The following is a 26,356-nucleotide window of genomic DNA, read 5'->3' on the forward strand; positions in this document are numbered from 1 at the left end:
AGCTACTACAACAATTGGATACCACGAAATTGGGGAGAAAAAGGGGTAAAAAAATAATAATTTTAAAGGTTGTTACCGAGTGTAGCACTGGCTTTTGGCCCTCCCTGTTAACCTCACTAATGGAGGACTAGTCATCCTGGGTGGTCCAGGTACTACTGAGCATGTGCAAGAAAATTGCAGCACCCTCAGCAAGTGACTGATAACTTTTGACCCAGACTTCCTTGGCTGCTACAGGAGTACTGAGTGACCGCCCAAGAGGGTAGACTTTTGATGCCCACAGGTGAGATGCGATAAGCTCCAGTACAGTAATGGAGAAGTGCACCTTGAGGGTTCCCGGCTCATTGAACGCACTGTCTCGTTTGGTAGGCTTTTTGTGCATATCTGTTTTTAGTTTTTCACCAATGTGTTGGTGTGCCGCTCCTTGTTCAATGGAATGTAAGTTATTGTAATGGAGGCCTAGTCAAAATGCTGGATGAGAACATTACATTTGGAGGGCAGCTGTACTTCCTCCATCTGTACACTACGAACCTTACTGGTCAGCAAAAGATGAGACCTCTTTCTTTAGCCAGGCTGAGAGCAGGACATACTCTCTCTGAGGGTAGATGTGGACTAGAGCCAGCACACACTGCTGGCTTGACTGTCAGAGCCTGTTGTCAACTTGTTTTGCTCTTGAATGCTTTATCCAGAACACCATCCTCTACAGTTCCTACATACATTGTAACACATATGTCTATGAGCCTATGGGAGTCACTCTTGGCTTTGAGGCAGAATATAATAATATATTGCACTGCAGCACTTGGAATCCTAAAAAGTAGGTTAGGTGACCCAACAGCTGCCAACACAGACATAGTGCTGTCGTAGTCCTCCTTTGTTAGTGATTTTGTAACATGTAAAATATGTGGAACATACATACATCTTCTTCCTTTTTTACAAGGCACATAACTACAGTACATCCAAACCAACAATTATGACTGACAACACATCTTTGTTGAATTACTGAACTCAGTATATATAAAAATGTATTTCTCATTATAAACTGGGTGGTTTGAGGCCTGAATGCTGATTGGCTGACAGACGTGGTATATCAGACTGTATACCATGGGTGTGATGAAACATTTATTTGTACTGCATTAATTATGTTGGTAACCAGTTTATAATCGCAATAAGGCACCTCGGGGATTTGTGGTATATAGCCATGGTATATTGGCCAAGGGCTGTATCCAGGCACTCCGTGTTGTGCGGAGCCCTTAGCCATGGTATATTGGCCATATACCACACCACCTCGGACCTTATTGCTTAAATAAAGCATGAAGAATGTGCCTACGTTTTTGTCATTTGGTATTTTTTACATTTTTTTCTTGTTTTGATTGCATTGTAATGTTTGTATTCATTAAAAACGTAATTAATTGTCAGAAGTGCATTGTTTCATGGGTTTCAAAATTACTTTTATTTTGACATTTGAAGATCATTCCAAGCCGGAAGTTAGCCAATTCACTCTACAGGCAAAAAAAAAAAGCTGAAACATAGGAAGAAAACAGACAAATAGTAGTTACTTTCCTATTTCGCTGAATGTCTGAAGATGTACGCCTTTGTATTTACCTGTCTCCAAAGATAACAGACGGGTCAGAAATCAAATAAAAAACAGGCAAGAGGTTGAGTTATGCAAACCCCTGTCTTTTCCGACGAAATGAGAAGGCGAATGAGGACTTTAAATTAGCTAGTTAGCAAGCTCACGATTTTCTTCGTCTAGCAAGGTTTGTGTGATTATTACTCTTTTTATCAGATAACAATAGAGACCGTAATCACGGCAGTTGTCTGTAAATACGTGCCCAGAATTGTCATTCATTGACCGCCTCGGGGTTCTCCCCCGGCCGGCGACAGAAGCATGGCAGGAAATCCGAGGAGGGGCGCAGGTCTCATCGGCTTGATGAAGGACGCATTTCAGCCCCATCACCAGCTTCTCCAGCCTCACCAACCTGCAGTGGTAGACAAGAAAATGGTGGAGAAATGCTGGAAACTTATGGATAAGGTAGGTGACAAGCCATCTAATTTCCTCTCGGGTCTTATGGGATGTGCATTTAAATTGCAAGAATACTTAACATGTGAAATGCCAGGTTTACTGTTATGTCCATAGTGTAGCAATAGCAAAACAATAGGTCACAGAATATAGGAGAGATAATGTTTGACAGTCTTTTTTCTAAATGAGGGGAACAATTACCCCGACTAATCATGTAAATACTATTTATTCTGCAAAATGAAGCAAATGTTTTCAGACATTAGTTATTTTTCTTCATAAAACTGTATCTAATACGTTGTTCCCCCAAATGGCCCGAATTTCACAAATTATGCTAATTGAGCAATGTTTAGTATTTTGATTTCAACAGTGTACAAGTTGTCTTTGGCAGGAAGACACTTGGCTATTGAGTTTCACAACTAAGTCTATGTGTGATTGAACTATCACGTGTTTTTTTTTTCAATATTGATTGTTTTGCTCACTGACTCCGCTTGAATTAACACAATTGTACCTGATCCCTGTGTCAAATGGCCTATTCAACCAGAACAACAATACCAAATTATTTTGTCATGTTTTATATATTTGTCATACAATCGTGTAGGCCTATCATTTGAGGTTGTATATGTTCCCTTTCCTACTACTGGTGTGGTAAAAATATCAACACTTACATTTTTTAATTGTATTTTCTCAAAAACAAAGATGAGAACTACTTGGTGTATTGTCATTAGACAATTGAGACCATAACAAGGGACTGGCTAGGCCTGGTTGAATGAACCAGTTGAATTACAAACATCATCCAGACTGTAAATAATTGGTTTAACCACAAACAGGAGCCACAATGTAAACGTTGAATTCTCCACTTGAATGTAAATCACCAGGTCACTTATACCCCAAATTTACTCTCACACTGTGTATCATGATATGCTTTTTCTGTCTCTACATTCAAATATCCATCTTCCCCATTCATGCAGTTGGCCCACACAAGCAATAGAACATATTATCATAAATCATAAAGGCAGAACAAAACAAGTGCATCTGTATCCTGTGTCGTTGTTTTAATTCCATCCCAGTGTACGCATGATATTACTAGTGACACTTTCAGTTCTTGTAATTTCTAGAGCCAGACTTGCTCTCCTAACCACTTACCTTGAGCAATTTTTATGACCCAAGACAGTTTTTTTTTGTCTTGACAAAGATCAAGTGTTGACACAGCCCATGCATAGACAGATGTAGAGCAGAGAATGTAAGCTTTCAAAAAGCAATAAAGGGGTGGGGAAAAATAAACATCTGAGAACCCATTGTTATATGACCAGTCATTCTGGTATGCGGGACTGCTTTCTCCAGTTTCCTCCGACCTCGTCTCACCCTCCCTTTCCCACACAGGTGGTGCGTCTGTGCCAGAACCCGAAGGTGGCCCTGAAGAACAGCCCCCCATACATCCTGGACCTACTGCCAGACACCTACCAGCACCTCCGCACCATACTGTCACGCTACGAGGGCAAGATCGAGACGCTTGGGGAGAATGAGTACTTCCGGGTGGTGATGGAGAACCTGACCAATAAGATCAAGCAGACCATGAGCTTGTTCAAGGAGGCCAAGGAGCGCATGTATGAGGAGAACTCTCAACCCAGGTAAAATGGAGGGGTATATTGCGCCTGCTGATAGCCAGTCTGTTTCTGCTATAGCCAACATGTTGTTTCTTCAAGGCAATAGTTTATAAACCAAACAAAAATATAAATGCAACATTTAAAGTATTGGTCCCATGTTTCATGAGCTGAAATAAAAGATCCCAGAAATGTTCCACATATACTAAAAGGTTATTTCTCTCAAATTGTGCACATTTGTTTACATCCCTGTTAGTGAGAATTTCTCCTTTGCCAAGATATGCCACACCTGTCAGGTGAATAGATTATCAAGACGCTGATTAAAACAGCATGAACATTACACAGGTGCACCTTGTGCTAGGAACAATAAAAGGCCACTCTAAAATGTGCAGTTTTGTCACACAACACAAAGCCACAAATGTCTCAAGTTTGAGGGAGTGTGCAATTGGCATGCTGACTGCTAGAATGTCCACCACAGCTGTTGCCAGATAATCTAATGTTCTTCTATCTACCATAAGCTTCCTCCGTCATTTTTGAGAATTTGGCAGTACGTCCAACCGGCCTCACAACCACAGTCGATGTGTATGGTGTTGGGTGGGTGAGTGGTTTGCTCATGTGAGCAGAGTGCCCCATGGTGGCGATAGGGTTATGGTATAGGCAGGCATAAACTAGGCACAATGAACACAATTGCATTTTATTGATGGTAATTTGAATGCACAGAGACACCGTGGCGATATCCTGAGGCCCAGTGACGTGCCATTCATCCGCCACCATCACATTTTTCAGCATGAACAGCCCCATGTCGCAAGGATCTGTACACAATTCCTGGAAGCTGAAAATGTGGCCTGCATACTCACCGGACATGTCACACATTGAGCATGTTTGTGATGCTCTGGATCAACGTTTACGACAGCGTGTTCCAGTTCCTGCCAATATCTAGCAACTTCGTACAGCCATTGAAGAGTGGGACAACATTCCACATGCCACAATTAACACCCTGATGAACTGTATCCGAAGGAGATGTGTCACGCTGCATGAGGCAAATGGTGGTCACACCAGATATTGACTAGTTTTCTGATCCACACCCCTACCTTTTTAAGGTATCTGTGACCAACAGATATATATTCCCAGTTGTGAAATCCACAGATTAGGCCCAAATTTATTTATTTCAATTGACTGATTTTCTTACAGTGCATTCGGAAACTATTCAGACCCTTCACTTTTCCCACATTTTGTTACATTAGCCTTAATCTAAAATGGATTAAACATGTTTTTTTCTACATACAATACCCCATAATGACAACGAAAACAAGTTTTTAGAAAGCTATAAAAAGCATACCTGATTTACATAAGTATTCAGACCCTTTGCTATGAGACTTGAAACTGAGCTCGGGTACATCCTGTTTCCATTGATCGTCCTTGAGATGTTTCTACAACTTGGAGTCCACCTGTGGTAAATTCAGTAGATTGGACATGATTTGCAAAGGCACACACCTGTCTATACAAGGTCCCACAGTTGACAGTGCATAGCACAGTAAAAACCAAGCCATGAGGTCTAAGGAATTGTCCGTAGAGCTCCAAGACAGGATTGTGTCGGCACAGTTCTGGGGAAGGGTACCAAATAATTTCTGCACCATTTGAAGGTCTCAAAGAACACAGTGGCCTCCATTATTCTTAAATGGAAGAAGTTTGGAACCACCAATACTCTTCCTAGAGTTGGCCACCTGGCCAAACTGCGCAATCGAAGGATAAGGGCCTTGGTCAGGGAGGTGACCAAGAACCCGGTGGTCACTGACAGAGTTCCTCTGTGGAAATGGGAGAACCTTCCAGAAGGACAACTGTTTCTGCAGCACTCTACCAATCAGGCGTTTATGGTAGAGTGGCCAGACGGAAGCCATTCCTCAGTAAAAGGCACATGACAGCCCGCTTGGAGTTTGCCAAAAGGCACCTAAAGGACTCTCAGATCATGATAAACAAGATTCTCTGTTCTGATGAAACCAAGATGGCCTGAATGCCAAGCGTCACATCTGGAAGAAATCTGGCACCATTCCTCCGGTGAAGCATGGTGGTGGCAGCATCATGCTGTGGGGATGCTTTTCAGCGGCAGGGACTGGGAGACTAATCAGGCTCGAGGGAAAGATGAACACCGCAAAGTACAGAGAGATCCTTGATGAAAACCTGCTCGGGACTTCAGACTGGGATGAAGGTTCACCTTAGGGACAACGACCCTAAGCACACAACAAAGACAACGCAAGAGTGGCTTCGGGACAAGTCTCTGAATGTCCTTGATTGGCCTGGACTTGAACGCGATCGAACATCTCAGCAATGCTCCCCATCCAACCTGACAACTTGAGGATCTGCAGAGAAGAATGGGTGAAACTCCCCAAATACAGGTGTGCTAAGCTTGTAGCGTTATACCCAAGAAGACTAAAGGCTGTAATCGCTGCCAAAGGTGCTTCAACAAAGTACTGAGTAAAGGGTCGGAATACTTTTGTAAATGTAATATCTTTTTTAAAATATATATTTAAATTTGCTCATAAATTTCTAGAAACCTGTTTTTGCTTTGTCATTATGGGGTATTTTGTGTAGATTGAGGAGCAAAAAATAATTAATGCTAATGTAACAATGTGGAAGAAGTGAAGGGGTGTGAATACTTTCCGAATGTACTGTATATGAACTAACTCAGTAAAATCTTTTAAATTGTGGCGTTTTATTTTTGTTCAGTATAGTTGTTGATTGTATAACCAGGTGAGGTCAAAATTAGCGCAACGGCTAGAACCCAACTTGAAAAGTAGGCCTAGGTGATCCTATCAAATGTTTCCTTTCTTGTTGTCAAGATTACTGGTATGTCTTGTTTTCGGTGTGGTTTCTCATATGATGTCTTGGTTTTTTAGTTAATGTGGGTTGTTACACTTCCCCGCAAGTGGTAGAAATGTTTAAGCGCAGTTAAGCTTCAAAACAGGAACCCCTCCCCCCATGACCCTGGTGGGAGATGCTTTGTTATCAGTGTTTTGAATCTCCATGGTGGTTTGTGACAGAGTGCTGCATGCTGACTACGATTTCCAAGAAACTACCTCACACCTCAAACCAATGTTCCATTAATTAGGCACGTGTTATTTGAGGATATTTTTTGCCATTTTAGCCACAACAAAAAATACTAGAAAATAGGAATTGGGCATTTATTATTTCGTTGCAGGTCATGTTGCATAAAGGAAAGTGGGGATGTAAGAACCGCCTTAAGCTAAACAAACAGCTCTTTTTAGGGTATTTTCCTCTACTCAGAAATACATTGCTAAAACCCATCCTGTTTACTTTAGTTTCAGTTTAGCAATCATAAATATCTCATTCTAGTGCTGTGGAAGCAATGATGATATCGGGGATTCTTCTAACTCACAAGTAGCACAAATGCATGTGCCATTATAAGAAACTGACATGCTAGTACTCATATACCACATGCAATAGTTTGGTCATAAATAAGGTTAACATACACATTGATTAGTAGTTTGGTGTTGTGTGCCTTTGCAATGGGTTCTCAGCAGATGACACTTCTAAGAAGCTCATCACACATTCTTACAACTGAATGATTGTATACCAACCCCAACTCAAAGCCATCCAGTCCTGAAAGACTAGACTTATACTACCTAGCCTTAAATGTTTGACCTGGGGGTACCAAAGTCAAGAAAATACATTACCATTGGTCAACTTCAGGGATGAGGTTTGTCTGAGGACGCTAAGATGACATACCTTTTCTTCATAGGCGGAACTTGACCAAGCTGTCGCTGATATTCAGCCACATGCTGGCTGAGCTAAAAGCCATCTTTCCCAATGGCCTATTCCAAGGAGACAACTTCCGCATCACCAAAGCAGACGCCGCCGAGTTCTGGAGGAGGTCTTTTGGTGACAAGTGAGTTTTTTTGGGGGGGCTCCGTTATCTTATAAAATGTCCTTAGTTGGGATGCCATATTTAAAAATGGGTTAAAATGAAACAAACGCTCAAACTAAAAACATGCCTGGGGATAATTACTACTTTTGTATCACTAAACCCTCTCCTCTCTGTAGGACCATTGTTCCATGGAGGATGTTCCGCCAGGCTCTTCATGAGTTCCACCCCATCAGCTCAGGCCTGGAGGCCATGGCTCTGAAGTCCACCATCGACCTCACATGCAACGACTACATCTCCGTCTTCGAGTTTGACATCTTCACCAGGCTCTTCCAGGTAATGATTTCTCAAATGCAAATAATGATGGATGGGTTTTAATAACTTTTCCAGGTGCCTAAAGCACTTTAGATTGAATGGTGGAATCTCAACTCATCCACTACCAAAATAGTTGTACACCCCTTCCACCACCAATATGTAGGGAATCTGCTTTCACTGCTCCCAATTCCCATTGCTGACCCACTCATTATCATAATACTTTGGATAAGAGCATCTCCTAAATTAATACAAAGTGACTTACATTAAGTCAATTCAGGACCACTTACTGTAGCAGTTATCGTATTCATAAGTAATGAACTACCTTTCATGCAGTCAAAGTTCTCTGAGGAGCCAAATGTTTACAGAGCTCAACTGCTGTGTAGATAGTTAATTGTAGAAGCTAACAAAACATGGGTACCTTTTATTTCATCAGAGGCAATAAAGACATTTGAGTACAAAGCTAGAGATAGAGCAGCTATCATCATTTAGGGTGGGGTGGTTAAAGTACAGTCAGTACGTCCTCTATTGGATGTCTCACAACTGGGCGGGGCCTTTACAGTAGTTCCTTCGACTTTGTGTGCACAGAGGCTACAAGTGTTGGCACAGTCTGTCTGGGCAGACAGAAACCAAAATTACGTCCTCAAATTAGCCTTGAGAATTGAGCTGGAGCAGAGTTGCCTGTATGTTTAGTTTGTAGTGCAGCAGTGGTTACCGGCCAGTGGACAAAAGGAACACCTATGTGAGAAATGCTATTCATTGACTACAACTCAGAGTTCAACACCATAGTGCCCTCAAAGCTCATCAATAAGTTAAGGAACCTGGGACTAAACACCTCCCTCTGTAACTGGATCCTGGACTTCCTGACAGGTGGTGAGGGTAGGTAACAACACATCCGCCACGCAGATCAACAACACTGGAGCCCCTCAGGGGTGCGTGCTCAGTCCCCTCCTGTACTCCCTGTTCACCCGTGACTGCGTGGCCAGGCACGACTCAAGCACCATCATTAAGTTTGCAGACGACACAACAGTGGTAGGCCTGATCACGGGCAACGATGAGACAGCCTATAGAGAGGTCAGTGACCTGGCCTGGTGGTGCCAAAATAACAACCTTATCCCTCAACGTAATCAAGACAGAGGAGATGATTGTGGACTACAGGAAAAAAAGGCCTGAGCATGCCCCCATTCTAATTGACGGGCTGTAGTTGAGCAGGTTGAGAGCTTCAAGTTCCTTGGTGTCCACATCTCCAACAAACTATCATGGTCCAAAAACACCAAGACAGTCGTGAAGAGTGCACGACAAAGCCTTCTACCCCCAAACCATAAGACTCCTGAACCGCTTATCAAATGGCTACCCGGACTATTTGCATTGTGTGTGTGTGTCCAACCCCTCTTTTACACTGCTGCTACTCTCTGTTTATCTTATATGTATAGTCATTAACTATACACACATGTAAACTACCGTTCAAAAGTTAGGGTTCACTTAGGAATGTCCTTGTTTTTCTTTCAAAAACGTTTCTTTGTCCATTTAAAATAACATAAAATTGATCAGAAATACAGTGTAGACATTGTTAATGTTGTAAATGACTATTGTAGCTGGAAATGGTAGATTTTTTTTATTTTTGGGGGGGGCATACAGAGGCCCATTACACGGGCGTGCAGAGGCCCATTACACGGGCGTGCAGAGGCCCCATTACACGGGCGTGCAGAGGCCCCATTACACGGGCGTGCAGAGGCCCCATACACGGGCGTGCAGAGGCCCCATTACACGGGCGTGCAGAGGCCCCATTACACGGGCGTGCAGAGGCCCCATTACCGGGCGTGCAGAGGCCCCATTACACGGGCGTGCAGAGGCCCCATTACACGGGCGTGCAGAGGCCCCATTACACGGGCGTGCAGAGGCCCCATTACACGGGCGTGCAGAGGCCCCATTACACGGGCGTGCAGAGGCCCCATTACACGGGCGTGCAGAGGCCCCATTACACGGGCGTGCAGAGGCCCCATTACACGGGCGTGCAGAGGCCCCATTACACGGGCGTGCAGAGGCCCCATTACACGGGCGTGCAGAGGCCCCATTACACGGGCCCCATTACACGGGCGTGCAGAGGCCCCATTACACGGGCGTGCAGAGGCCCCATTACACGGGCGTGCAGAGGCCCCATGGGCGTGCAGAGGCCCCATTACACGGGCGTGCAGAGGCCCCATTACACGGGCGTGCAGAGGCCCCATTACACGGGCGTGCAGAGGCCCCATTACACGGGCGTGCAGAGGCCCCATTACACGGGCGTGCAGAGAGCCCCATTACACGGGCGTGCAGAGGCCCCATTACAGAGCGCCAGAGGCCCCATTACACGGGCGTGCAGAGGCCCCATTACACGGGCGTGCAGAGGCCCCATTACACGGGCGTGCAGAGGCCCCATTACACGGGCGTGCAGAGGCCCCATTACACGGGCGTGCAGAGGCCCCATTACACGGGCGTGCAGAGGCCCCATTACACGGGCGTGCAGAGGCCCCATTACACGGGCGTGCAGAGGCCCCATTACACGGGCGTGCAGAGGCCCCATTACACGGGCGTGCAGAGGCCCCATTACACGGGCGTGCAGAGGCCCCATTACACGGGCGTGCAGAGGCCCCATTACACGGGCGTGCAGAGGCCCCATTACACGGGCGTGCAGAGGCCCCATTACCAGCAACCATCACTCCTGTGTTCCAATGGCACGTTGTGTTAGCTAATACAAATTTAGCATTTTAAATGCTAATGGTCATTAGAAAACCCTTTTGCAATTATGTTAGCACAGCTGAAAACTGTTGTCCTGATTAAAGAAGCAATAAAACCGGCTATTTGAGTATCTGGAGCATCAGTATTTGTGGGTTCGATTACAGTCTCAAAATGGCCAGAAACAAAGAACTTTCTTCTGAAACTCGTCAGTTTATTTGTGTTCTGAGAAAACAACGCTGTGCACTACTCCCTTCACAGATCCGCGCAAACGGGCCCTAACCAGAATAGAAAGAGTGGGAGGCCCGGTGCACAACTGAGCAAGAGGACAAGTACAGTCGTGGCCAAAGATTTTGAGAATGACACAAATATTAATTTCCACAAAGTTTGCTGCTTCAGTGTCTTTAGATATTTTTGTCAGATGTTACTATTAAATCCTGAAGTATAATTACAAGCATTTCACACGTGTCAAAGGCTTTTATTGACAATTACATGAAGTTGATACAAAGAGTCAATTTTGCAGTGTTGAGCCTTCTTTTTCAAGACCTCTGCAATCCACCCTGGCATGTTGTCAATTAACTTCTGGGCCACATCCTGACTGATGGCAGCCCATTCTTGCATAATCAATGTTTGGAGTTTTGTTTGTCTACCTGCCTCTTGAGGATTGACCACAAATTCAATGGAATTAAGGTCTGTGGAGTTTCCTGGCCATGGACCCAAAATGTCGATGTTTTGTTCCATGAGCCACTTAGTTATCACTTTTGCCTTATGGCAAGGTGCTCCATCATGCTGGAAAAGGCATTGTTCGTCACCAAACTGTTCCTAGATGGTTGGTAGAAGTTGCTCTCGGAGGATGTGTTGGTACCATTCTTTATTCATGGCTGTGTTCTTAGGCAAAATTGTGAATGAGCCCACTCCCTTGGCTGAGAAGCCACCCCACACATGAATGGTCTCAGGATGCTTTACTGTTGGCATGACACAGGACTGATGGTAGCTCTCACCTTGTCTTATCCGGACAAGCTTTTTCCCGGATGCCCCAAACAAACAATCAGAAAGGGGATTCATCAGAGAAAATGACTTTACCCCAGTCCTCAGCAGTCCAATCCTTGTACCCTTTTCAGAATATCAGTCTGTCCCCAATGTTTTTTTTTTCCTGGAGAGAAGAGATTGTGTTGGCGCTTGCTGCACTTTCTTGGGTGCCCTGAAGCCTTCTTCACAACAATTGAACTGCTCTCCTTGAAGTTCTTGATGATCCAATAAATGTTTGTTTGAGGTGCAATCTTATTGGCAGCAATATCCTTGCCCGGGAAGCCCTTTTTGTGCAAAGCAATGTTGACTGCATGTGTTTCCTTGCAGGTAACCATGTTTGACAGAGGAAGAACAGTGATTCCAAGCACCGCCCTCCTTTTGAAGCTTCCAGTCTATTATTCAAACTCAATCAGCATGACCGAGTGATCTCCAGCCTTGTCCTCGTCAACACTCACACCTGTGTTGAGAGAATCACTGACATGTCAGCTAGTCCTTTTGTGGCAGGGCTGAAATGCAGTTGAAGTGTTTTTTGGGGATTCAGTTCATTTGCATGGCAAAGAGGCAATTAATTACAATTCATCTGATCACTTTACATAACATTCTGGAGTATATGCAAATTGCCATCATACAAACTGAGGCAGCAGACTTAGGAAATGTATATTTGTGTCATTTCTCAAAACTTAGCAACGACTGAACATTAGTGTCTAGTTTGAGAAATCGATGCCTCAAGTCCTCAACTGGCAGCTTTATTAAATAGTACCCGCAAAACACCAGTCTCAACATCAACAGTGAAGAGGCAACTCCGGGATGCTGTCCTTCTAGGCAGAGTTCCTCTATCCAGTGTCAGTTCTTTTGCCCGTCTTAATCTTTTCTTTTTATTGGCCAGTCTGAAATGGATTTTTATTTGCAACTCTGCCTAGAAGGCCAGCATCCCGGAGTTGCCTTTTCACCGTTGACGTTGAGACTGGTGTTTTGCGGGTACAATTTAATGAAGCTGCACAGCTTTTTGTGCATATGGAAAATGTCTGATCTTTTTTTCAGCTCATGAAACATGGGACCAACACATTGCATGTTGCATTTATATTTTTGTTCAGTGTTATAACCAGATGCAATCATTTTCTGTTAGTGAGATAAGAGCGTCTGTTAAATGACTTAAATGTAAATGTAAATGTAAGAAGAGCAAAAACCTAATTTGATCTATTTCCTGTTTGTTTTTTTTCCACGATCATTGCAGAATAAGTTCTACAACTCTTCTGATGGTTTCATACTCTTAAAATAGCCAATAGGCCTACAACAATATAAGATGGGCTACCATTTGTCCCATCTCTCATTTAATTGAACCCACTTCACAGTAGGAAATAGAAATTGGTCTATGCTGTCCAATCCAAAGCGCAGTAGAACAGACTGTTTTTTTTCTGAGTAGAGAATGTTTCAGAATTTGTGGGCAGTGCAGCTTATTTAGGTTCTGGAAAAAGTAAATGCAAAACATAATTGAATTTGAATGATCTGTTTACAGGTGCACAACAATTTAATTGTTTTTGTCTTTCAGAAACTGTCAAGCTACAGCAAATGTAACTGCAAAAGAAAACATTTTGCCAACACCTCCGAAGGCATTTAATCAAGTTTGCCATTGCTATTCCCTTTAGATACTACCAAAGTATACAAAAAATAAGGACCTTCTTGTCACCATAAAAACTGAAGGGTGTTTTTCAGGCAGAGTTGTTATGCTTGTTCACGGATACAGTTTGAAGACAGGTCTGATTTTATAAACAGAAAACATGCGTGTTCATGGCATGTGCCAAATGTATAAATCTCAATATTTAGTGTAAAATGTACACAACGGTTCTAAATGAGACCGGGTGTGAAGGCGTTTTGTTCTCAACCATCACTACTAAGAGGTCGACCGATTAATCGGAATGGCCGATTAATTAGGGCCGATTTCAAGTTTTCATAACAATTGGAAATCGGTGTTTTTGGGCTCCGATTGTTTATATATATATATATATATATATATATATATATATATATATATATATATATATATATTTATACCCTTTATTTAACTAGGCAATTAAGAACACATTCTTATTTTCAATGACTGCCTAGGAACTGTGAGTTAACTGACTTGTTCAGGGGCAGAACGACAGATTGTCAGCTCAGGGGTTCCAATCTTGCAACCGCACAGTTAACTAGTCCAACACTCTAACCATTGCATTCCACGAATAGCCTGCCTGTTACGCAAATGTAGTGGAAGCCAAGGTAAATTGCTAGCTTGCATTAAACTTATAAAAAACAATCAATCATAATCTCTAGTTATAACTACTAATCCAGTTTAGCAGGCAATATTAACCAGGTGGAATTGTGTAATTTCTCTTGCGTTCACTGCACGTAGAGTCAGGGTATATGCAACAGTTTGGGCTGCCTGGCTCATTGCGAACTATTTTGCCAGAATTTTACGTAATTATGACATACATTGAAGGATATGCAATGTAACAAGAATATTTAGACTTAGGGATGCCACCCGTTAGATAAAATACAGAACGGTTCCGTTATTTCACTGAAATAATAAACGTTTTGTTTTCGAAATGATAGTTTCCGGATTCGATCATATTAATGACCAAAGGCTCGTATTTTTGTGTGTTATAATTAAGTCTGATTTGATAGAGCAGTCTGACTGAGCAGCAGCAGGCCCGTAATCATTCATTCAAACGGTACTTTTGTGCGTTTTGCCAGCAGCTCTTCACAAGCACAGCGCTGTTTATGACATCAAGCCTATCAGCCTAATGGCTGGTGTAACCAATGTGAAATGGCTAGCTAGTTAGCTGGGTGTGCGCTAATACTGTTTCAAACGTCACTTGCTTTTAGATTTGTAGTAGTTATTCCCCTTGCGCTGCAAGGGCTGCGGCTTTTGTGGAGCGATGGGTAACGATGCTTCAAGTGTGGCTGTTGTCTGTGTTCCTGGTTCGAGCCCGGGTAGGGGCGAGGAGGGGGACGGAAGCTATACTGTTACACTGGCAATACTATAGTGCCTATAAGAACATCCAATAGTCAAAGATATATGAAATACAAATGGTATAGAGATAAATAGTCCTGTAAATACTGTATTAACTACAACCTAAAACCTCTTACCTTGGAATATTGAAGTCTCATGTTAAATATGACTTTAATATGTTCTGAGCAAGGAACTTCAACATTAGCTTTTTTACATGGCACACATTTTTACATGGCACATATTACTTTCTTCTCCAACACTTTGTTTTTGCATTATTTAAACCAAATTGAACATGTTTCATTATTTATTTGAGGCTAAATTGATTTTATTGATGTTTTATATTAAGTTAAAATAAGTTTTAATTCAGTATTGTTGTAATTGTCATTATTACAAATTTTAAAAAATCGTCAGATTTGAATCGGTATCGCTTTTTTGGTCCTCCAATAATCGGTACCGGTATCGGCATTGAAAAACATAATCGGTTAGCCTCTAATCACTACACATCAGCTTCAACTAGAAATCAATTGATCATTAAGGCATTGAGGAGATTTTAGAGCTGGGCTGAAACAAAATTATGCACGCCCTGTAGTTCTCCAGAACATCGTTGGTGACCACTGTTGCCGTGAATATCAGGTGAAGAACACAAGTTCTTCTTTGTTAACTAGGATAAAGATTTGTTGTCAATACAAAGACAAGCTGTTGTTGCTTAAGGGTTGTGTGTGTGTGTGTGTGTGTGTGTGTGTGTGTGTGTGTGTGTGTGTGTGTGTGTGTGTGTGTGTGTGTGTGTGTGTGTGTGTGTGTGTGTGTGTGTGTGTGTGTGTGTGTGTGTATTGTGCAGCCATGGTCATCTCTACTGAGGAATTGGAACAGTCTGGCTGTCACACACCCGGGGTATATGGCCTTCCTCACCTACGACGAGGTTAAGGCCCGACTGCAAAGGTTCATCCACAAGCCTGGCAGGTGAGACACACACACACAATGACACATACACTTGACGCTGAAGTAAATATTTTGACATGTACACTTGCATTCAAAAAAACATCACAGACCATCCAAGTACATCAACATGTACACAACTTCTCTCACACCACACATCTTTGGTCTGCCTCTGTCAGTTATATCTTCAGACTGAGTTGCACTCGGCTGGGCCAGTGGGCCATTGGCTACATCACTGCAGATGGGAACATTCTGCAGACCATCCCCCACAACAAGCCCCTCTTTCAGGCCCTCATTGACGGATTCAGGGAGGGATTGTGAGTATGACATATGTAACGGATGTGAAGCGGTAGCGGTGGTTTGTTAAATAGCGGTGGTTTGTGCTAAATAGCGTTTCAATTGGTGATGTCACTTGCTCTGAGACCTTGAAGTAGTGGTTCCCCTTGCTCTGCAAGGGCCGCGGCTTTTGTGGAGCGATGGGTAACAATGCTTCGTGGGTGACTGTTGTTGATGTGTGCAGAGGGTCCCTGGTTCGCGCTCGGGTATGGGCAAGGGGACTGTATAAAGTTATACTGTTACACATAGTTAAGATGAAAAAATTACCAAATACTATCTTTTCTGGTTCAGTCAAGGCGTTTCTAAAATCTGTTGTGTGACATTTCCTCTGTAGTTTGTAGTCAAACTGATTTTCAACCTCTTTCAATCATCACATAATTGCTCATTTAATTAGCCTCTGGCTTCAACTGGCCAATGTTTAGACTTTTTGCTCGCTCTCCAGCTACCTGTTCCCAGACGGCCGGGCCCAGAACCCAGACCTCACAGGGCTGTGTGAGCCCTCCCCACAGGACCACATTAAAGTCACACAGGTCAGACACATTCTCACATCCACTAAGTTCATAACATTCACTACAGGTTGTAATTCAGACTTCAGATGCACTTGTGACTCAAACTTTTGCCTAATGTAATTTTCAATTGCTTACAATGCCCTAAACATACATTTGTATACTTGTCAGAATACTGTCTGTTTAGATGGATGTTTCCTAAAATCAGAATTGGGCCAGAAAAATATTTGTCCTATTGAAGTATCTCATACACTGAGATGACAATTCTATCATTTACTTGTGTGATACTCATCCTTTCTCTTCTCTGTGCTACAGGAGCAGTATGAGCTCTACTGTGAGATGGGCTCCACATTCCAGCTATGTAAGATCTGTGCTGAGAATGACAAGGATGTGAAGATAGAGCCCTGCAGCCACCTCATGTGCACCTCCTGTCTCACTGCCTGGCAGGTATTTCCCAGAATTATGTCATCTTGCAAGAGTGTCTAATGTTTCACATTCATTTTGTATATTTTATTGGTCGTAAGTGTTGAGAATAGACGTTTTGCTCCTACTCTGGGTAAAATGAGAAAAAGAAACCCGCACTCTGCTCTTTTAATAAGCTTTATGTATCGGTTCCATGGCCTTCGTCAGAGCTTTTGAGTTTTTTAAAATTGGCACCCTCATGTAGACCTAGCCACACCCACATCCGTTCCACCCATAAAATTGGGTTTGAGTTGAGGGAAAACAAATAAGTGCTACCAAATATAACAATATGCATTTCATAAATATTTAAATAGTGTGTACATAACGTATTAAAGACGTCTGTAAAACCACAATGAGGACATCGACCTACCAAGCAAATTTTCATAAATCGCTGCGTACAGCGCAAGAAAAACGTCAGAGTAATCTGAAATAGGGGAATAATTCATGTTCACATTTACAACATAACATACATCATTAAGACCTTCAGGAAATAATGTCTGGAGAGTGAAAATCCCAAAACATTCTCCTTTGCTCAGAGTATTATTTTGATCACCTCCCCTGCCTCATATCTTAACTTTGTCTATGCCACAAAATCTAAAGGTAGAAATGTAATGTTTTAGGTCATTAAAATGTACTGCGACTGGATAATCCCTGAGCGTCTGCTAAATGACTTAAATGTAAATGTAAATGTTTCTCCTGATTGAACTTATGTTCACAGATTCTCTATGAGAGAATGAGAGGTTATACCTACATAGCACATCCTACTCTTATGGGTAAAACTAAAAGCAATGCATGAAGCTTCTTTAGTCATAGGCTCAAAAAAATAAAGAGAACACTCAAACAACACAATGTAACTCCAAGTTAATCACACTTCTGTGAAATCAAACTGTCCACTTAGGAAGCAACACTTATTGACAATACATTTCACATGCTGTTGTGCAAATGGAATAGACAACAGGTGGAAATTACAGGCAATTAGCAAGACACCGCCAATAAAGGAGTGGTTCTGCAGGTGGTGACCACAGACCACTTCTCAGTTCCTATGCTTCCTGGCTGATGTTTTGGTCACTTTTGAATGCTGGCGGTGCTTTCACTCTAGTGGTAGCATGAGACGGAGTCTACAACCCACACAAGTGGCTCAGGTAGTGCAGCTCATCCAGGATGGCACATCAATGCGAGCTGTGGCAAGAAGGTTTGCTGTGTCTGTCAGCGTAGTGTCCAGAGCATGGAGGCGCTACCAGGATACAGGCCAGTACATCAGGAGACGTGGAGGAGACCGTAGCAGGGCAACAACCCAGCAGCGGGACTGCTATCTCCGCCCTTGTGCAAGTAGGAGCACTGCCAATAGCCCTGCAAAATGACCTCCATCAGGCCACAAATGTGCATGTGTCTGCTCAAACGGTCAGAAACAGACTCCATGAGGGTGGTATGAGGGCCCGACATCCACAGGTGGGGGTTTTGCTTACAAGCCCAACACCGTGCAGGACGTTTGGCATTTGCCAGAGAACACCAAGATTGGCAAATTCGCCACTGGCACCCTGTGCTCTTCACAGATTAAAGCACTGAGCACATGTGACAGAGTCTGGAGACGCCGTGGAGAACGTTCTGCTGCCTGCAACATCCTCCAGCATGACCTGTTTGGCGGTGGGTCAGTCATGGTGTGGGGTGGCATTTCTTTGGGGGGCCGCACAGCCCTCCATGTGCTCGCCAGAGGTAGCCTGACTGCCATTAGGTACCGAGATTAGATCCTCAGACCCTTGTGAGACCATATGCTGGTGCGGTTGGCCATGGGTTCCTCCTAATGCAAGACAATGCTAGACCTCATGTGGCTGGAGTGTGTCAGCAGTTCCTGCAAGAGGAAGGCATTGATGCTATGGACTGGCCCGCCCGTTCCCCAGACCTGAATCCAATTGAGCACATCTGGGACATCATGTCTCGCTCCATCCATCAACGCCACGTTGCACCACAGACTGTCCAGGAGTTGGAGGATGCTTTAGTCCAGGTCTGGGAGGAGATCCCTCAGGAGACCATCCGCCACCTCATCAGGAGCATGCCCAGGCGTTGTAGGGAGGTCATACAGACACGTGGAGGCCACACACACTACTGAACCTCATTTTGACTTGTTTTAAGGACATTACATCAAAGTTGGATCAGCCTGTAGTGTGGTTTTCCACTTTAATTTTGAGTGTGACTCCAAATCCAGACCTCCATGGGTTGATAATTTTGATTTCCATTGATCATTTTTTGTGTGATTTTGTTATCAGCACATTCAACTATGTAAAGAAAAAAGTATTTAATAATAATATTTCATTCATTCAGATCTAGGATGTGTTATTTTAGTGTTCCCTTTATTTTTTTGAGCAGTGTATTTAGGATGCATCATAAGCTGCCCTGAACAGTTAATAGTTCAACAGGTGTCTTGATAATAAAGATTCAGCGAGTCAGTGTTTCCTGTGTCACATGCAATTGCTTTTGAGTTGTTCAGAATGTTTTGATATTTCATCAATCCATAAATAATCTAGACCTACATGTAAAAGTATCGCTTGCACTTTTGACAATTTCACAAGACATGTTTTATGATGTGCCTAAATACTTAACCACTTGATTATTTAATTACCTACATGTTATTTAAAGTTATCCGTTTGGAATGCAACATGTTATAAAAAAGAAATAGAAAATCTCTAAATTGGGCATGCCTAAAAGTAGTGCAATTGAAGGCATATATATGTGTTAACTTTGATAGTGTTGTATGCAACATTATCGCCAAGTGACTTGATGCCTACTGTGCCAAAGTGATTTAGAGTTGTTCAACGGGAGTGACAACGAGTGTGTGTTGATTAACAATAATGTTGTGAAAATGAACTTTTAACCATATAAATTTGATTAAAATAAATGTTGTGCATGCAAATGTTGTGCATGTTAACATTAGGTGATAATTAAGAGTAAGTAAAGTGATTGTCAGGCAAAAATGATTAAAACATTTTACCATTACATTTGATGTATAGTCACATTCACTGTGGTCTGAAGCATGCTATATAGAATTCACGCTGGCGATGCCGCATGTCTAAGCAGTGTCTTATCATCCTAAAACTTACTCTTGAGCTGGGAGGTTTTTTTCCTTCTTAAAACAGGTTCACAGGATTCCTTGGACCTTTTCTGAGATGCTTTGTGGATATCAGCCCTTTGCCCGATTTTATTTTAAACTGCAATATTGCTCTCTCCTAGGAATCGGAGGGGCAGGGCTGTCCGTTCTGCCGCTGTGAGATTAAAGGCACAGAGCCCATCGTGGTAGACCCCTTCCACCCCAAGAACAGCAGCAGCGGGGCCTCCTTTGCCAGCTTCCAGGGGCCCTACGGGGTGGAAGGAGGGGGCTCCCTGTCAGTCTCCCCCAGCAACGACGAGGACGATGACGACCGCCTGGAGGATCCCCACCTCATTATGAGCAGGCTGGCCTGCACCAAGGCAAGACCACCAGCCACCATCTATGACCAGCTCGGCTTTGTCATGTTCTCTCTCTTTCTCCTACACACACCATCTCACATCATCATTGTGTCCTTGTGGTAAAAGTAAAAAGACGATCTATAAAGACTTGGTAGTTTTCAGAATTCGCCAATTAGATACACCACCCAGTAAATCAACAACTAAAAAACCATCTCCCTCCATCTACATGTTTTAGAAACAAGCTCACGTATTACTTGTTTTGATGTCTCCCCTGTGTTTTCAGGTGGAGCGCCCGCCCTCCCCTGTGACGCCCCTGCCTCCCGTGCCCCCCAGGCTGGACCTGCTGCAGCAGAGGCCCCCCAGCTCCCCAGGGGCCCCGGGCCAAGGAGCAACAACCAAGGCAAGTGGAAGACCTAATCAAATTCAAGCTTTCTTTATGTATATAATGGTGTGCCCATGCATGTCATGTGATTTTTACACTTGACTATTTTAGCAGACACTCTAATCCAGAGAGATAGTATTGCATACAGTCATTAATATCTGCTCTCCCCAGATTGCAGCCCTCCACAGAGACAAACCTTTGCCCCTCCCTCCTGCCCTGCGAGAGTTACCCCCACCTCCCCCACCCGAACGCCCTTCTCCCCTTGGACCCCCAGAGGGCCGGCTTCAAAGGAGACCTCTGCCAAGCACCCCTCCAGAGCCCAACTGGGCCTCCAACTACATGGTTCCCCGGCACGTAGCCAAGGCCCCCCCACAGACCAACGGACCCAGTGACAGTGACTGCATCCACAGAGCAAAGCCCCTAGCAGCTATCTACTCCCTGGCAGTCGGGTATGGCATTTGTATAGAATCTGATAAAATGTGGTATGGATGTAATGTAGATGTTCAATAGAGAGAAGTTACTCTTGCCCTGAAGAGTTATGGGAAATGCTGATTTTTATTCTAGTCCAGCACTTAAACAATATATTTTTTAAAAATATAAATAAATATATATATATATATATATAACTAAGCAAGTCAGTTAAGAACAAATTCTTATTTTCAATGACTGCCGAGGAACAGTAGGTTAACTGCCTTGTTCAGGGGCAGAATGACAGATTTTTACCTTGTCTGCTCGGGGATTCGATCTTGCAACCTTCCAGTTACTTGTCCAACGCGCTAACCACTAGGCTTCTTGCCACCCCAAATGTAATGGTGGCCTTCCATTCCTGACGTGATTGGTTGAATCAGAGGCTCTCTGGGACTTAGATTGTCTATATACCCTGTAGTAACTCATGGAGTGACTGATTGGTAATTCAATGTGTTGTATGTATTACCTGGCTCAGTCTGTCTTGCTCTCTGTTGTTAGACCACAACAGGAGTCTACTGGTGAGAAGTCATCTGGGAGTGATGAGGAGAATGAGTACATGAGCCCCACCTCTCTCCCTGCAGCAGGACCCTCCTGGGCCATGGCAGGTGCTGTCGTGCCCTCGCCACCACCGTTCCAACCCACTAACCGCGACTCACGGTGAGTGCTCAACACTGTCACTATGAGGTGACCTGGTTGATTACGATCAGTACAGGGTCCTGACTAAGGTTTTTCTGATGCCCCTCCCTCTGCCCTTTATCTTCTTCCATCCCTACCTCTCTCTCCTCTCCCCCTTCTCTCCTAGGACTGTGGCGTGTGATGTGGACTGTGAGGACCCTCAGGTGTATGAGTCCATGTGTAACATCCAGGCTACTGCTACGGAGCCCCTCCCTCTGCCCTCCCTGCCCCAGCAGCCACCAGAGTCAGGTACATGGAGATGGATGAAGGATCTCTATTCTCACTTTTCTGATTGCACATGAAGTCATCCCCTTTGTACAATCAGAAAACCATCATGAAACTTGAATCACACTGGCGTCTTTTGCATGTCTACACCTGCCAAGAAACATACTAGCTCAATGAATGTGGCCACAATCCGATTACAGTTATGTATCTCAGCAAGTGGAAAATGCACACTACTGTTCAAAAGTTTGGGGTCACTTGGAAATGTCCTTGGAAGAAAATCACATTTTTTTTGTCCATTATAATAACATCAAATTGATCAAAAATACAGTGTAGACATAGTTGTAAATGACTATTGTAGATGGAAACAGCTGATTTTTAATGGGATATTTACATGAGGGGGTACAGAGGCACATTATCAGCAACCATCACTCCTATGTTCCAAAGGCACGTTGTGTTACCTAATCCAAGGTAATCATTTTAAAAGGCTAATTGAGCATTAGAAAACCCTTTTGCAATTATATTAGCACAGCTGAAAACTTGTTCTGATTAAATAAGCAATAAAATGGGCCTTCTTTAGACTAGTTGCGTGTCTGGTGCATCAACATTTGTGGGTTCGATTACAGTCTCAAAATGGCCAGAAACAAAGAACTTTCTTCTGAAACTCTGCAGTCTATTCTTGTTCTGAGAAATCAACGCTGTGTACTACTCTCTTCACAGAAGAGTGCAAACTGGCGCTAACCAGAATAGAAAGAGGAGTGGGAGGCCCCGGTGCACAACTGAGCAAGAGGACAAGTCCTCAACTGGCAGCTTCATTAAATAGTACCCGCAAAACACCAGTCTCAACGTCAACAGTGAAGAGGCGACCCCGGGATGCTGGCCTTCTAGGCAGTTGCAAAGAAAAAGCCCTCTCTGACTGGCCAATAAAAAGAAAAGGTAAAGATGGGCAAAAGAACACAGACACGGGACAGAGGAAGATTGAAAAAATGTGTTATGGACAAGTTTCTAAGTTTGAGGTGTTCGGATCACAAAGAAGAACATTTGTGAGACGCAGAAAAAATTAAGATGCTGGATGAGTGCTTGACACCATCTGTCAGGCATGGTGGAGGCAATGTGATGGTCTGGGGTTACTTTGGTGGTGGTAAAGTGGGAGATTTGTACAGGGTAAAAGGGATCTTAAAGAAGGAAGGCTATCACTCCATTTTGCATCACCATGCCATACCCTGTGGATGGCTCTTAATTGGAGCCAATTTCCTCCTACAACAGGACAATGACCCAAAGCACACCTCCAAACTATGCAAGAACTATTTAGGGAAGAAGCAGTCAGCTGGTATTCTAACGGAGTGGCCAGCACAGTCATCGTATCTCAACCCTATTGAGCTGTTGTGGGAGCAGCTTGACTGTATGGTATGTAAGAAGTGCCCATCAAGCCGATCCAAGCATGGGGTGAAATCTCTTCAGATTACCTCAGCAAATTGACTACTAGAATGCCAAAGGTCTGCAAGGCTGTAATTGCTGCAAATGGAGGATTCTTTGACGAAAGCAAAGTTTGAAGGACACAATTATTATTACAATGGAAAATCATTATTTAGAACCTTTGCAACTCATTTCATGTATGTTTTCATGGAAAACAAGGACATTTCTAAGTGACCCAAAACTTTTGAACAGTAGTGTATATCCTGTGTTCAGGGTATTCAAATCACTCTTTTTATCCCTTCAATCCTGTTGTTCACCCTCCAGACTACCTCATCCCTCCCCCTGCGGTTCCCCTGCACCATATGGTAGAGGAGATGGAGGATGAGTATGACTACCCCCGACCCCAGGCTCCCCCAGCACCCGCCAGGCGTACCCTCTCTGACGTCACCGGCACCTCGGCCGCCTTCAGCTGCCGATCAATGGACAGCCCTACCATAGATGCCTGTATGTAACTCAGCATTAGTTTTCAGTCCTTTTCCTCTCTTGCTTTGTCATGTTAAGAGTTATATTTATCAAACACCACGAACATGTTCTTTCCTCTCTCCCAGCTACGTTTTCATCAGGTCAGGACTCCGAGTGCCCCCCTAAGCCCCTCCCACGCCGGGTCAACTCAGACCACCGGCCCCGCCCCCTTACCCCAGAAGCCCTGCTCCCTCCGCCAGTCCATCAGCTGGCTACCGAGGGGGGCCCGTTCCCGGTGTGGCGCTACCCATCAACGGGGAGATAGAGCATCTGATGAGCCAGGGCTACTCGTTCCAGGACATTCAGAAGGCCCTGATGATCGCCCAGAACAACCTGGAGACGGCTAAGAACATCCTGCGCGAGTTTGTGTCCATCCCCTCCACGGCCCACATCCTCACGTAGCAGCCTCAACACCACACCCTATATCCTTTACCCACTGTGCCATAATGGATAGCATTTCTACTGTGCTGGTTGTGACCGGTCTGGAAGCACTGTAAATTGTAAGGGGAAGAGGACTCGATCCCATGCACAGGCATCTAAGTGAGAGGGAGAATGCTTGACGTGGCCTCTGTATGGCCAAGCCTTTGACCCTTGTATGGTTGTTTGTGCTTGCCTCCAGTCTTATTGTACGGCTCTAAGCATTTCCTTGTTTCTGAGTGCAAGGTAGAGTAAGCCGAAATTCACACGGTGTGCTTAGGCTGCAGTCAGGAATAGTTATGGACTTATTGTGCAGCAGCAGTAACTGTTGTTGGGGCATACCTGATTCATTATTCCCACTCCCTCTTCACCCTAATGGTGACCATGTTAGTTTTGATTGTGTCATAGTCGTACATACAGTTTGTAACTAGATAAGCCAGGTGGAGACTAAACCATTTGATTCTGTGGTTTGTGCTAAAGCCAATGAATGTGAACATTTTAGTTGGATTGCAGTATTACAGGGCTCCATGTCATGCATTTCACTGTAATTGCAGTAGGTGAAGTAACTCTTTTTTTTAAAGTAAGCAAAATCCAAATTGCTTTAGTTCCTAGTTTACTTATAATATATAAGCCTGAATGACGTGTACGTAATCTCAGAATGTATTCAGTGTAGTGCTAACATTGACTGGTGAACTAATGTAACATTTCTGATGTCATCATTCACTGTTAGGCCTTATTGTTAATTCTGTGAATAGCTTATATTTTAAAGTGAGTGTCCTTTTTTTAATGTCATACTTAAAAATAAAGGGAGTATATCTGCATTTTGCTCTCTGCTAATCAGTGTGCAATTGGACTTCTGCTTGTAAGGGTTTGTTTTTTCGGATCCATACTATTCATTTTCCAGACAATAATATATTGATTGGGCAGAGAAGACAAAGTGATCCAAGTCATGTATATACCATGATATTTAGTGAAATGAAGTACTTAATTGGCACTACCTCAGACTTGCTTTGCTGCCTCCTCTGGGAAAGAACACTTTGTACAACGTTCTTGTTTATACGTTACAAACAGAATATGGCCCCATCTTAAGGTGGCTCAGTATGCGTTTTGAACTAATGTATTTTCTTTGTACCTACGTTGATTAGGATAGTTTTTTTTTCTCCCATTGATGTGGCTTCGACACATTTGAGAAATCTGTTATATATATATAATCTGTTATATATATGAATCATTTAAATCTCCTTTTGAATTTGAAACCCCGTTGAACATGGAGTTTTTGTCATTGTCCTCTGGACTCGGGTACAACAGACTGAACAATGTGCAGTAATATGCCAAGGTTATTTGGGGACTCACACCAGAAATGTTAGGTGTTGGATTCAAAGCCAAATATTTAAATACAGGTTTAAATCACATTATTAGTTGTAAAGAATGGCCATGATATTTCTGCATCTGTTTTTCGCTTGAGTTCAATACTGTTAACTTCTTTCAAATTGTGATGTACTTTGACTGCAATTCCCTGATCATCAACTTAAGTGCCACTCCTTGTAAAATCATTTGAGAATTGACTTCATGCCTCTGCTTTCCGCTGTGTCGCTCATATGTGGACTCACCACAAGAGGACACTCTGTCATAAGAGATTGCTGTGGCCTCATAAGCCACACTAGTCATTGCTCAATAGTTGCAGAATTTACTGATGTACGGAAGCACAGTTTGTGCTTTGTCGTTCGATCGAAGATAACAATGTGAAATTGTATGTTAGAATTCATTGTGCGCCTCACCTGTACATAGAGAGAACTAACAACTTTTTTCATTGCCTTATTGCATGTGTAGTTAAAGTATTTTATTTATTCATTTGAATGTACTCAGCATTCATTATGTTGCCATGTGTTCATTCCTCAGCCATTAAAGATTTTCAAATAAACAATATTTTCTTTAACATTTGATTGGTATATTTTATAGAAAATGTTAATACTGTAAGATATGGTCCATGTAGCTCTTGTTACAAACCTAATAACTAGCCTACTAAT

General features: G+C 43.3%; 1 protein-coding gene across 1 annotated transcript; it reads left to right on the forward strand.

Annotated features, from left to right (window-relative positions):
- The first annotated feature begins 1,469 nt into the window (after positions 1-1,469).
- On the forward strand, positions 1,470-26,255 carry LOC124011372 (E3 ubiquitin-protein ligase CBL-like). The gene is made up of 15 exons (XM_046324688.1): positions 1,470-2,029; positions 3,398-3,645; positions 7,376-7,522; positions 7,678-7,834; positions 15,385-15,506; positions 15,662-15,799; positions 16,261-16,348; positions 16,640-16,771; positions 20,012-20,248; positions 20,511-20,627; positions 20,781-21,058; positions 21,576-21,734; positions 21,880-22,001; positions 23,715-23,894; positions 23,999-26,255. The coding sequence occupies exons 1-15, from the start codon at positions 1,886-1,888 to the stop codon at positions 24,175-24,177; spliced, it is 2,448 nt and encodes an 815-aa protein (XP_046180644.1). The 5' UTR covers positions 1,470-1,885; the 3' UTR covers positions 24,178-26,255.
- Positions 26,256-26,356: the final 101 nt, after the last annotated feature.

This window comes from Oncorhynchus gorbuscha, linkage group LG02 (assembly GCF_021184085.1).
Source record: "Oncorhynchus gorbuscha isolate QuinsamMale2020 ecotype Even-year linkage group LG02, OgorEven_v1.0, whole genome shotgun sequence".
Classification (NCBI taxonomy): domain Eukaryota; kingdom Metazoa; phylum Chordata; class Actinopteri; order Salmoniformes; family Salmonidae; genus Oncorhynchus; species Oncorhynchus gorbuscha.